Source organism: Misgurnus anguillicaudatus, chromosome 12 (genome assembly GCF_027580225.2).
Source record: "Misgurnus anguillicaudatus chromosome 12, ASM2758022v2, whole genome shotgun sequence".
In the NCBI taxonomy this organism is placed as follows: domain Eukaryota; kingdom Metazoa; phylum Chordata; class Actinopteri; order Cypriniformes; family Cobitidae; genus Misgurnus; species Misgurnus anguillicaudatus.
In genome coordinates this window covers 40,815,766-40,830,344 of record NC_073348.2, presented here as the reverse complement: position 1 = coordinate 40,830,344, position 14,579 = coordinate 40,815,766, and the positions used below count along the sequence as shown (strand labels likewise).

Genomic DNA, 14,579 nt, shown 5'->3' with positions numbered 1-14,579 from the left:
ATTTATTTATTTATTTAGTGTATTAAATCTCTGATCAATGTGAATAAAAACACAGACAGGTTATAGAGTTGATTTTCTCAGTGAGTAAAGTTATAAACTAAACTCAACGGTGGATGAAAGAAAACACAAAGTAGTAACACGTGTGTCTGAGCGTGCCGCGTCTTCTCTCATGTATTTTTATTGATTCTAATAAACACGCAAACTGTGTGTCTCACGTCTGAATTTAAAATCAAACGACCGCAACAAGAGTTTACAGTCCTGCTGGAGTTCAGATCATCACATTTCAATTCTTCTGTGTTGGTTTGAACGGTTTGAGTAAAATCCTGTCATTGGTTACATTGGTTGTTGTCGTCGCTGCTGTTGTTTTAATGGAGTGTGTTCTTGAATATAATGTTAGTATGATGAGTTTCCTGCTTCCTTTGTTAGTGAAGTCAACAGGAAAAGTGAGGAAAGAACAGGTCAAATTCCTCAAAAACACTGATAGATTATCCAGAGGTGATTAATGTATACTATCCTCTCTTCTGTTCGTCTTATTATGAGATCTTTTTAAGATGTAAAATAAATCTTTGGTGTCCCTAGAGTACATATATGAAGTTTGAGCTCAAAATACCACATTGATCATTTATTATTAGATGTTAAAGTTGACACTTTGTAGGTGTGAGCAAAAATGTGCCGTTTTTTGGTGTGTCCTTTAAAATGCAAATGAGCTGATAATGCAAACACTGATCACCATAATGGTGGTTTGGTGAAATTGAAACTTAATTGTGCTGTCAATTACTTTCTCTCTCTGTATTGTCTCACCATGGCAGTGCCGTGGTTGGATAGTGCTGTATTATTACAATAAGATCCCCTTCTGACATCACAAGGGGAGCCACATTTCAATGACTTATTTTTCACATGCTTGCAGAGAATGGTTTACCAAAACTAAGTTACTGGATTGACCTTTTTCATATTTTCTAGGTTGATAGAAGCACTGGGGACCCAATTATAGCACCTAAAGGTGGGGTGGGTGATTACTTTGGAAAAGGGAGTCAGGCCGACTACCAAAACACACTTGTAGCCAATCAGCAGTAAGGGGCTCACAGACTCATAGACACGAATGATCTGATGCTGCTCTTCAGTGAGATCAGACGTACAATTTTCACCTGAAGAGGCAAAGCAAAGATTAAAGTGAGACTTGGCAGGACTTGAGTCGTATCTAAAGACCAAAATAATCAGAGTTGGCCTGGTCTCTGTAATCAACACCCTAACAGCAGATATCTCAGTCTTCATCTGGTCCAGATGCTGATGTGTAGGGTGTGGTGTGAGCTGCACCTGTGCTGTATTTTCCAGCTCTTAAATCTGATGTCCTCTCAGTAACCCGTCTGTTTATAGGACTGTAGGGAGGCCGTATGTCTCCGTTTGTTTACGTCTGATTGCTCCTGTAGCGTCTGGTTAATGCTGCTCATTTACTATGTATATCCCACAGGAATCACCAGGAATGTTTGCAAAATTTCCTGCAGGAGTTTCCAGCTGCGTTTACTGACTCCACCAATTAGTATGGGAGTGAAGTAGCTTGCCGACTTCTGACCCGCGTTCTCCTTCTCATTACGGTCGTTATGAGAAACAGGCCGTGTGTGTCGCTGGACGTTTACTGGCGTCTGCGACGGAAAACACTGACAGACTGACTCGGCGTGACTCGTGATGTGTGACGTGATTGGTTTCTGAAGCACAGGTGTGCTCGTATATCTGAAACCCGTGTGTGTGTGTTTAAGGCCGAAACCTTACATGTAACATGAATTCAGACGCTTCACGCTGACTGAGGAACAGTAAAGGATCTCTTTATACTGGGAATACAGCGTGAGCACGTGTTGAATGTTTAACACTTGCTGAACTCTCACGTTTGTGTCATGCAAAGTTTTCTTCTGGTTTAAATGCATGTGTGAGTTTCTGCATGAGTTCTGATGTCATCAATTATTCATCACTTTTAGATTAAAACGCTTCAGATGTCTCACTCTCTTTACCTGTCCATCTCTCTCTCTCTCTCTCTGTGTGTGTTTCTTTATCTCTCAACAGGAGGACCCTGTCACAAAGTCAGTGTTGTTTCTTTCTTTTTTCTCTTTGTGTTATTTTACCTTTACTAATCTGCAATCACACACACACACACACACACACACACACACACACACACACACACACACACACACACACACACATTAGTTCCAGTATTTCATCAAACACACATTTGCTTCTGTCACTCATGATGTGTTTTGTAATGTAGTAAATATAGCAGCAGGATGACAATTATACACACACACATATGCACACACACACACACACACACACACCCACACACACACACACACACACACACACATATCCACACACACACACACATATACACGCACGCAAACATAGGGGCACATGCACACATATGCACACACACATATATGCACACATGCACACACACATATATGCACACACACACACACACACACACACACACACACACACACACACACACACACACACACACACACACACACATATGCACACAATGTAGTATTGTTACAGAGAGAGAACTTTCATTGGTTTGTTCAGGTGATGTAGTTTCAGTGCATGTGTCTGTGATGCCATCTTGTGGTGTGAGTTGGTATTGTCCAATTTAGAAACATCAATGTGTCTATAATGTGTTGGTTGTCTGAACAGTTTTAAAGCATGATGTGAACATCTGTTGAGAGTGATTGTGTGTCATATGAACAGATGTATTTTGCTTTAACTTACTTTACCGTACTGCACACATTTCTAAGAATAATGATTCACACACTAACTGATTTTGATTATCATTTGCATCCAAACAAACTCATTTGATATATTTGCACAAATTATTAGAAGAATATTCAAATATTTTCTCTACATTTATTTCCATAGTGGACCTCAGAGTATTCTTAAGTGAGTAGAAATGTGTGTTTTGTTTATTTAATATGGTGTGAATTCTTGTGATTTTGAATATTTTTTCTTGACTTTCTTTTGTGATATTAACTGCAGAAAAACTCCACCCAGGTAAAATAATCTTTTGTCATGAGGTGACAGTGTTTGTGTGTGATTGATATAATGCTGATGAGTCTGTATGATTGTTTGTTTTAGGACTGCACGTAAACCTGTCATGGAAACTGAGGTGAATCATGTGTCTCCTGCGAGTGATGCAAGTAAAAAGCGTCTGATCGAGGACACGGAGGACTGGCATCCACGTACAGGAACATCACAGTCTCGATCCTTCAGGATCCTGGCACAGATCACAGGAACAGAGAACGGTTAGTTCATTCATCACAATTTATTTTTCTTACTTTGGGAACTCAGCGCTGCGTCATGAAATTGACACTTTGGGGAGAACAGCGTTCAGCATTCGAGCATCTTAATAAACTTATGAAACTAGACCGTCTATAGTTGCCGAGAGATGATGTCATGACCGTCACGGCCCCCGGGAGGCAGTGTCTCATTCCCTATCTCAGGGAACAGATTTTACAGTCATAACCGAGACGTTCCCTTTTGGGGGAACTCAACGCTGCATCATGAAATGACACTTTGGCACAGCATCTCGTTCCCTATCTCAAGCAACAGAGGTTACAATCGTAGTTAAGCATTCAATTTCGAGGGAACCCAACGCTGCGTTTTGAAAACTACACTTTGGCGCAGCGTCTCATTCCGTATCTCAAGGAATAAAAGTAAACTAAAGTGCTTCTCATTTTATTACAAGACCTAATTTGATTTATTAAGGTGTCATTGTGTTCTTTAGATCGTTGTGTTCTCATTATAGCTTTATTAAAATCTCATTGTAACTTAAACTCTCTCTTGTTTCTGTCCTTTAGATCAAGCCCAGGAGAACCGGCCCGGAAAGAAGTGAGTTCACGGTGATATAAATCCATCTGGTGATATTTTTAGTCCACTTTGTTTCAGTTGAAATGATTTTCAGATCTGTGTGTGAGTACAGACCACATCTAAAAAAAAACCCTGCTGTTGTTTGGCCTGAGCTTCATGTCAAGTCTCAGACCGTTCCCTGCTTAAGGGAATTGTTGGTAATTAAATAGGATTGTGGGTAATCAGGGTTGTTTTCTGTGCCCATTATGGGGAAATGTGAAAAACATGTGCCTTAAAGCAGTTTCAGGAAACAAACGGACAAACTCAGTGTTTGTTACAAATACACAATGTGAAGTTTACTGAGATGTGTATGAAGGAAAACCTGTTAAACAACACAAATAAACTACAGCTAATGATGTGTAAATCATGCATAGTTAGGATAGCAAAATACTTAACCTTTAAAGCTGATGTTGTTTAGAGACGATTAAAGGCTATTAGACTGATGTGTTATTTTAGGACAAATGCATCAGTCACTTCTTATAAACTAGATAATATATACAGATGCCAACATGAATAAACCCTCATCCTTAAAACCATGACTAAAATATGACTCTGACAACATAAAAACAATATTATTAAAAGAGAACGTAATATTATGTGCATTGAACTATCCACATTTAAGAGAGATTTAAAGGGCTCATTTTTTAGTTCATTACAGTTCTAGTAGTTTAGTCTTTTCCAGAGCAAAATGAACTGATTGTATTTCCTTTTATTTGCTGTTTGTTTTGTCTCTGAACGGATGATCAGGGTGAATAAAGTGGACCCAGAGCTGGTCCGGCCGCAGTACAACAAACTGAGAGACTGGCATCACGACGTATCGGCCCGTGTGCTCAATGTCTAGTAGACGTCTGTCTGAAATAAGAGAAATAATCTGCCTGTCAATCATACAGTAACACAGTCATGTGACTGAATGAAAGCTGTTGTGTTGGTGTATGAGAGCGCTTGAATGTCTGAATGAAGAAGGTTTGTTTTCTAGAAAGATAAACCTGTTGATAAAGACTGAAGATCATCTCATGTATTGCTGTCTATCTCTTTCTGCATGACTTGTTCTGATCTGTTGATCTGTATTTATTCTTATCTTATTTTCATCTTGTTCATTTCTCAGTGTGTCACACAAAACCTGTCTGAAATGATTCTGCTGTCTGTTTCTTTGTGAAAGCTGAAATATAGCTTTTCTTTCTCTCTCTCTGTATCTTCTCTTTTATCTTCATTTCAGTTTCTGACCTTTGATTGTAAAGCAGCGCAGAAATCACTTAAGATTTCACCTTTAGTTTTGAATCATAATATATTTAGAGACAGTGACTAATATTATATTTATTATCAGTGTTGGGTGTAACTAGTTATTAAATAATTCTATTGCAATCACATATTAATGCCTGATTCTGCAAAACCCTTACAGTATTCTACATCTTTAATCCTACCCAATTCCTACCAATACTTAAAATTTACTAAGTATTAATAAGCAGTTATTAGGACTATATTGAGGTAAAAGTAGGTAATAGTTAGTTAATAGTGAGAATTGGACCTTAAAAAGTGTGAGCAGAATAATTGATGTACTTTTATATGATATATTTGAGCCGTTTCAATCTTTGTATCAATAGGATTTAGAAAGTAATTAGTAATAAGTAATTCAATACTTTTTGGAGAGAGTATTTTGTACAGTTATCGTATTACATGATTGAAGATTTCATTAGTAACTAGTAATTCATTACTTTTTTTGAGTAAATTACCCAACAGTCAACTTAACTCAAACCATTTAAGGAAACCAGTTGCCTTAAACCATTTATGTTTTAAAACACATATAAGTAGTGTGAACTTAAGTATTAGTACATAACTGCATATGCCTCAGTTAACAGTACTCAAATGTATGTGTTTTAAAACTTACATGGTTTAATGCAACCGGTTTTCTTAAATGGTTTGAGTTGAGTTAACTTTTAGGTTTTACAGTGTGTCATTTAATGATTAGAAACAAATTTGTCTTACGCTGCAAAAAATATTTTCTTTCTTAGTATTTTTGTCTCGTTAACAGTACAAATATATCTAATAATCTTAAATCAAGATGAATTTTCTTCATGAGCAAAATGACCTAAGAAGAAGTCTAGTTTTCAATTTAAGTGAATTTGTGCTTAAAACAAGCAACAAAAAAATGCCAATTGGTTAAGAAAATATTTCTTTAATTTTTGTGTTGAAGAAAAAAGTAAACTTATTACAAGATTTTTTTCTTACACCATTGCCAGATACTTTTGCTTGTTTTAAGCACAAAATCACTTAAATTTAATATTTATGTATTAAAACTAGATTTATTTTCTTAGGTCATTTTGCTTATCAAAAAATACATCTTGATTTAAGAAAAAATACTGAGTAAGAAAGTTCATTTAATTTATCATTAATTATGGCTGAAAGTGTATTCAAAAAAGAAAGTCATTTTTTGCAGTGTATAATATTTTTAAATGTCTATAGAAATCAGTTATCTTATTTATATATTTTTTAAACGTACTTAACAATGATAACAGTAAAAGATTCCTCCTTGCTTGTGTTATTGGTTAAGATGTTGTCTTGTAGAGCAGAGCGTTGATAAAACTTTACTTCTGTTCAGTCATTCAATAATAATAATAATAATAATAATAATAATAATAATAATAATTTGATGTTTTATCAGATCTGACCTCTCAAGCTCATAACATATCTTTATATCACTAAGACATAAACCCTTTACATGCTCCTTACAAAAGATCTGAATGTTTATAATCTTTATTTATTGGCAAAGATCAATATTTGATGTTATTTCACCTTCTGGCCATTCACCCTTTCTCTCGTCATCAAAGTTTAATCGTCAGATTTATCTACAGAGCCAAAAATCCACCCACATAACTAAATCACACACACCAGACAGTGAGAAAAAATTTAACCCATTTGAAAGAAATCCATGTAACGTGTGGTGAACTGTGAATTATATATATTAATACTTCAGTTCACTTGAATGCACCTTCAGCCATAATAAAAAAAGAAACTGATTCAGTACTGTTACAGGCCACTAGATGACAACACTGATTAGTGACCCATTGATATTAAACTCATAACTAAACTAAGGCTATATGTGAAGGTTTGATTTGGGATTTTTGCCTGATGAGTGATAACAGACTTCACATCTAGAGATCATAGACGTGATGGTGAACTTATTAGATGGTCACCTAGCAACCACCCAGAACACTCTAGCAACCACATACCAATGTGCTTAAATCCATTCAGAGCATCTTAGCAACCGTACAGTAACACCCCGGCAACCACCCAAATCAGTATCAATGTAGGTGAATGAAGTGATAATCCAGTATTATGGTATATGTGTAAGTATTCATGTGTCCTGTAACACAGTAGATCTCTACTGCATACAATCATACTTACACATATATCATAATACTGTATTATTGCTATATTCACTTACCATGACATTTAAAAGGTTCACTAGGGTATTCAATGAAACAGGAATATTATTGTATTTTTGCCTTTCAATAAACAGATTAGTTGTTGTAGAATTGATTATAGATTGTATTGGTTCTGGTTAGTCTATCAGATGTGATCAGCATAAATGTAAAGGGTTACTTCATAGTAAAAATGACCTGTTAGTATTTATTTACCCTTTAGTCCAACATCTAGGTGTCATCATTTAGCAGTAGAGCAGTAAAGAAGAAAGCGTGATTCATAATGATAAAATATCATGACTTTGAGTAAAAAAGAATTTAAAATGATAATTTTTGTTTTAATTATTATAAAAATAATGTTTCTAAAAATAATTTCATTTTCTTTAAGTACAGTCTTTAGACCATAATGTCTTATTTGAGTGCTGTGTAACCTGATTCATTCAGTGATTCGGTCTCTTCAGTGATTATGGCTGCGTTCAAATATCGACGCAATCTTGCAATCTTGGCCACTTGAGAGTGCGTGTATGCGACAGGAAGTAAGTGAACAAGACCCCCACGTGTCTTAAATCTGGCAAAGTGTAGTGCCCTTAACCCACACTAAACCCACACATCTCGAATACCACTTTGAAATATTATTCAAGGCTAAGCGTATCCCATCATGCATCACATTTCTTTGGTGCAAACTGCATTATGTATTTTGTAAAACATCTGCAACTGCGTTTATCACATCATTAGAAACAACATTAATTGTGTGGTTTATTCAGGGACTATTGAACTTTAATAAAGCTGCATGCACAAAATGAAGAGGTTTTTTTTACAGGTGCAAAGAATTCTGCTTCTGGAAGTTCAGAGAAAAACTTAAAAAGGTTCAATATAATTTAAAAGTAAACAACGAATAAGTCACCTAGTTTGACATTTTTACAAGTAAGTAAGTAAGTGAGTGTGTCCCATCGGCTGAATATTTCAACATGCACGCTCGAGATCTTCACACCTACTACAACACTTGAGCTAAATACAGGAAATACTTCATGTAAGTAGTCAAGTGGTCAAGTGCAAAGATCACAAGTGTGCTTATTTGGATGTTTCAGTCTCTTCAGTCATTTCAGTTGTTGAAATAACACTTATTATGGTACTTTTTAGAAGTGGTGCTGACAGGTCTGTTTTTTTTTTGGGTCAATGTGTTCATGTGTGTCCTGTGAAGTGGGTCAGAGCCAGAACATTTTTACATCAAGGTGTTTTTGTGGTCCTGTGTGTCTCTAATGTGACCGGATGTTAGAATGCAGTTTGAATGGTAGAGACTTGAAAATAAAACGAATAACATACACTGTTTTTAGTAACTTTAACCAGAGACGTTTAAAGGGACAGTAAGTAGGGTTTTAAGTGTTTATTAATCAAAATCAATGTCTTTATTCATAAATATGTCCTCGTTGGTGTCAAATGACCTCTGCCATTGATCTGACTTTTCTTTGTAAGCTTAGAATTTCTCCTCTTTATTTACATTGAACGGGTAAGTCCGAGGAGGCTTCCAGGTCCTTCCACCATACTGATAAACTATAATAGCAGAGAGGGACAAAAAGCACTAACCTACCAACATGCTTCCACAACCAATTTCATTAAGAACACGTGAACCAGCTGAAACGGACAAGAAGATCAGTGATTACATAACACCTACCGTAGTTGCAACACGCATTTGGAAAGGCGAGGCGCTAGAGAGCACCATTCGTTTAAATGCAAAATACAATTTCACCACTAGATGGGGTAAATCCTACTTATTGCCCCTTTAAAACAAACTATATTTCTATCAGGTGTTGAATCGGGGACTGTTCTGCTATAGCTGTCCAATTAGACTAAACTTTCTCTTATTGTTTATTTCTCATCAGGGAGGAAACTGTAGATGTTCAGCCCAGCGCTCATCTGACATCTTCAGTGAAAACCATGAGTAAAACTCCTGCTGGAGCTCCTCGACAAGGCAACGGAGTCCCATCGACTACAACCAAAAACTGGCAGTCTGGAAACACTGCAGGTCATTACAGTTTCATTACACACACGTGATGTGAGCCTTAAAAAGACAAACATTTGGACACATCTGTGAAATATATCATATTCTCATTAGGGATGCACCGAAAGGAAAATCATTGGCCGAAGCCGAATAAAAAGGAAAAAAATCCAATTTTGCCAATTTTCTCACCATTGCACAGGTTACATTTTCAGAATGTCCTTTTTCACGTCTTTCTCTGACACTTTAAAATGCCCAACTCTGCACTGGTTGCTTTTCAATCACATCATCAAAGACCTCATTGTGTGGTCAAATTTATTTGAGTTTTTCGTTGTTCGTCTAAACATCAAAAATTTGATTTTTGTTATTTTGGGCCGAATAATTACAGTTGGCGAACATTCAGTGCATCTCTTATTCTCATAAGAACTAACACTATGGGCTGGTTTCTCAGACAGGGCTTAAGTCAAGTCCCAGACTAAAATGCATGTTTGAGATGTCTAAACTGAAAACAGTCTTAAAATCAGATGACATTATGTTTGTAAAAACTACATTAAAGGTGCCAAAGAATGCATAATATTAATCTGTTAAATTGTTCTCTGATGAAAGGTTTGTGGCTTTATTAAGTGCAAAAATGATCCAGAGTCAGTTTTACATGTCCTTTTACAACCCTAGGATGAAATGGTCTATTATTTCCTTATTTGGAAGGGTCATGAATAATAATGTTGAGCTCTGCTCTGATTGGCTGTTTCTCAGAGCAGCTCAAAACTCATTGACATTTGTCCAGATAACTGATTTTAATAATTTCAGCAGATCTGTGTTTGATTGATACAGTAATGATAAGGCAGTGGTGAGCGTCAACTCCTCATTTGTCCAGTAGATGGCAGACTTGTGTGCTTTTTCTTTCTCACCTTCATTTGCTGCACTTTTAGTTTGGAGAGGTTTAAGTTTATATACAAAAGAGATCTGTGTGTGTTTTATTACAGATCTATAACAGGTTCACAGTCGAGCTCTTATGAAATCTTTTCTGTGTGTGAGTTTTAAGTGAGGTTTGGGTTGATGGGTAAATATTTACTGTGGTCTTATTAAAGCGGTCTGTGTCCGTCTGTACTGTATGTGTGTTACTGTAGTTTAGGAATGCAGTGAGGAGGTCTTGTGTTTACCCATCATGAGGGTTTTTAAGAGCAGGTTGTTGACAGGCGTTCACACAGGTATCTCTCTGTGTACGTCCAACAGTTTCTCAGAACCTAAATGACCTGTACAAATGCCCACACCTCCTGAGATCTGCAGTACTGAGATCAGTGTCAGGGATCCTCATAACATTGAATGATTCCAGACAGCAGCTGTGAGATTACAAACGTTAAGCAAAGACATGCAGAATGAACAGGACATCCGGATGTGTGATGCAACATATGGGCTTCATTTCTCTGAGCCGCAGTTTCCTGATATCTGCTCAAATTACAAACTTCCCTTAAGACATTTAAAACACTCCTGTTGAGTACACTATATAGAGAAAAATCCTGAAAAACATCATTTCTTTTTGATTGAACAAAGAAAGACAGAAACATCTTGGATGACATGAGGGCGAGGAAATTATCTGGATTTTTTTATTAAAAGTGGAATAATTCTTTAATGATTTTTTGGCAATACAGTAATGAAAATGTGGAAAGAAATATAGTTTGAAAAAAAAACTGTTTTGCCACCTGTTATCACTACCTTTTACACTGCAAAAAATGATTTTCAAGAAAAAAAAATCTTAGTATTTTTGTCTTGTTTTCAGTACAAATATCTAAAAATTCTTAAATTAAGATGCTTTTTCTTGATGAGCAAAATGACCCAGGAAAATAAGTCTAGTTTTTAGATCAAAAATATCAAATTTAAGTGATGTTGTGCATAATACAAGCAAAAAATCTGCCAATGGGGTAAGCAAAAAATCTTGAACATTTTTCTTAAACACTAAATTCAAGAAAATTAAAAAAAAAATTCTTACCCCATTGGCAGATTTAGCTGCTTTTATGCACAAAATCACTTAAATTTGATATTTTGGTCTAAAAACTGGACTTATTTTCTTGGGTCATTTCTTGGTTGATCCTCAAGAAAATACATCTTAATAGATATTTTTACTGAAAACAAGACAAAAATACTAAGAAGTGCACTGCAAAGAAATTACTTTCTTACTTGGTATTCTTGTCTTGTTTTCAGTAAAGGTATAAAAAGGCTCTTAAATGAAGACGATGTATTATCTTTATGAGCAAAATGACCCAAGAAAATAAGTCTAGTTTTTAAACAAATAAATATTCAATTTAAGTGAAATTTTGCTTAAAACAAGCAAAAATATTTTACAATGTGGTAAGAAAAGTTCACTTTAAAATGAAAATTCTGTCATCATTTCCTCCTCCTCGTGTTGTTCTAAACAACATTTTTTCTGATGAACACAAAAGAAGATATTTTGAGAAATGATGGTAAACACACAGCAGATAGTGACCATAGACTTCCATAGTAAGAAAAAAAATATTTTGGAAGTATTGTGATAAATTATGAAGAAAATATTTTGCTAAATGATGGTAAGCACACAGTTGATGGTAACCATTAAATTCCATCATATTTTTTTATTCCTACTATGGAAGTCTGTGGTCACTATCTACTGTGTGTTTACCATCATTTCTCAAAATATCTTCTTTTGTGTTCATCAGAAAAAATACATTCATACAGGTTTACAACAACATGAGGATGAAATAATGATGACAGAATTTTTATTTTAAAGTGAACTATCCCTTTAATTCAAGAAAGATTTTCTTACCCCATTGTAAGATATTTTTGCTTGTTTTAAGTGAACTATCCCTTTAAGTGTTTAAGTAAAAAGTTCATGATTTTTTCTTAAGTAAGAGGGTCATTTTTTGTGGTGTCAATTGGCTGCATTAATGTTGATTTGATGAAAAAAAGGAAAAAATCATTCCTGAGCAAATCTGAAGTTTTCTTCGAGTCAGCTTCTCATGTGGTGTGCAGTAGTTTGACACACACACAAAAAGCAGGAAATCACACACAGAGACACAATCACACACAGAGAGACAGACACACAATCACACACAGAGATCCTCCAGATGTTTATCAGAAGCAGATCAAGTCGATTTGACCTCTATCACTGAATATAACCTGCTCTCTCTCTCTCTCTCTCTCTCTCTCTCTCTCTCTCTCTCTCTCTCTTATGGGTGTCCGAGCACACAGACATCTGTTGACTCAGCCCATTTTCTCTCCTTTACGCGGAAATCAAGGGAGCACTTGGTCTGTGACCTGTGTGACTTTGATTCCAGCACCCGTCTGAATGAGGAACTCTGTGCCGCCCACTGCAGTTTGTTGACCTTTGCACCCTGATGTCCCTCTGGAGGCGAGCAGAGAAGGGAAGGCTTGTCCTTTTATTCCCAGAGCTTCAGGAGAAGGGTGGATTATTTTGCCAGGTGTCTCCTGTAGCTCTGGGAATGTGGTGTTTTTTTCTGGACTGAGTAAATCAATCCATTGTTTGGCGGCGGTGTGGTGTGGATGTCCCGGCCGCAGACGATCCGACCTCCGAGCCCCCGTGAGATGAGTCCTTCTGTAGAGACGGAGTTCGTATATCTTAACTAGAACTCTCCGTCACCTTCGGTCACGGTACATAGCCGCGCACAATATCGCCCGATCTCATTACGGCTCTTCTGCGCCGTCACGCGGTTTTGTCTTCTGTAACACAGACCCTGTTGTGGGTGCAGTTCACCGACTGGTCATTCAGATTAAAATCTCTTTTTCTCTTTGATTAGGATTTCCCAAAGCAGGTGCACCTGCGCCACAGACGGGCCCCTCGTTCGGACGGGTGACCAACAGCCATCAGAAGAGCCCGAATCCTCCTGCGCCTAAAGCTAACCCCAAAGACGGAGAGGATACGCTGGTACAAAGAGCCGAACACATGCCAGCGGACACGCGCACGCCCATGTGTGCCCACTGTAACACCATCATCAGGTGAGATAAAACTCTTCATACTCGTTTACTCTTAACGGGAACCGTTATGAAAAAGTCTAAGAGCAGAGTTTCAAACAAATAAACAACATCTGACTGTTACACGACTAAATACAGTTTATCAGATCAACTCCATATGTTACACTTTTAGATGAAAAACATTCATGTGACTCTCACACTCACTCCTGATCAAATGTATCAATGTGTATTTACTAAATTCCCATCATGATTTTGTTTTTCTTTGTTTATTTTTTTATGAAAATGGAGTTATCCTTTAAAGCAATTCTTACTGCTTATCACTCCCTCCAGAAAAAACAAATTTCAGCGCATAATCAGCCAAAGTCCACATATTCATGTGGGCTGCATTTTTTCAAATATGCCGCACTTTTGCACCATAAATTGCAGATTTCCGTGCACAAAATATGAAGGGATTGCATGATTTCATAATCCCCACATTTTCGTTGCAACAATCACATATATCTTAGCAGAAAGTTCACAATTGTTGCATTTACTTCACACAAGCGCAGCCATGTCCCCTGTTGTCATGGGGTTCCCACGGGTTTTTGAAATCCTTGAAAGTTTGTGAATCTGGCGAGGAAAAATTTAAGGACCTGGGAAGTTTTAGAAAATATACATACATAGATACAGGTCATTGAAAGTGCTTGAATCTATTTTATGCAAGAAGTTTTCTGGAAAAAAATCCATATAATTTCCTGTGTAGTGTAGAATAATATCATAAAAATTCTAGACTTTAAATGCTTATATCTTCTGTATGTGTATGTTGATTCATAACAAAATGCTTTTTTGCATAGTTGTGTTTGACACATGAAAACGTCTTGGGTTTAGGGTTGCCACCTGTCCCGGTTTTACCGGGATTGTCCTTCTTTTTAATAACCTGTCCCGGGAAATTTGTCAACTCTCCCGGGACACTGAATGTCCCGGTTTTCGAAAAAGCTATGTGAATATGTTATTTAGCACGCGCGGCAGATACGGAGACCTTGTGTCTTTGTGTGTGTGTGTGTGCCTGCCTCAGTAAGCGCATGTAAGACAAAGAGCATCCTGATTGGCCTCTTTCGGTAAATCAACCAATCAATTGTCAGTGTGGGCGGGCTTTTATCTCTTCTCAGAAACAGGAGCGCCCCAAAAGCGAAAATATAAGACACGTGTACGAAAGTGTACCCCTGTCTTATGAGCATTAAAAATAATGACAATCTTGCACAGTGAACAGTTTGTAACAGTGACATATGGGTTAAATGATTGTAAAAGACATGTTGAGGTGAGTT

General features: G+C 36.8%; 1 protein-coding gene across 2 annotated transcripts in view; it reads left to right on the top strand.

Moving 5' to 3' along the window:
• The window catches only part of pdlim5b (PDZ and LIM domain 5b), a 56,084-nt gene that overhangs the window by 34,591 nt on the left and 6,914 nt on the right, over positions 1-14,579 (top strand). For both annotated transcript variants that reach the window (XM_055207368.2, XM_055207369.2), the window contains exons 6-9: positions 3,127-3,293; positions 3,849-3,879; positions 9,197-9,339; positions 13,101-13,299. In XM_055207368.2, coding sequence (XP_055063343.1) covers positions 3,127-3,293; positions 3,849-3,879; positions 9,197-9,339; positions 13,101-13,299 — 540 coding nt within the window. The remainder of the gene's footprint in view (positions 1-3,126; positions 3,294-3,848; positions 3,880-9,196; positions 9,340-13,100; positions 13,300-14,579) is intronic.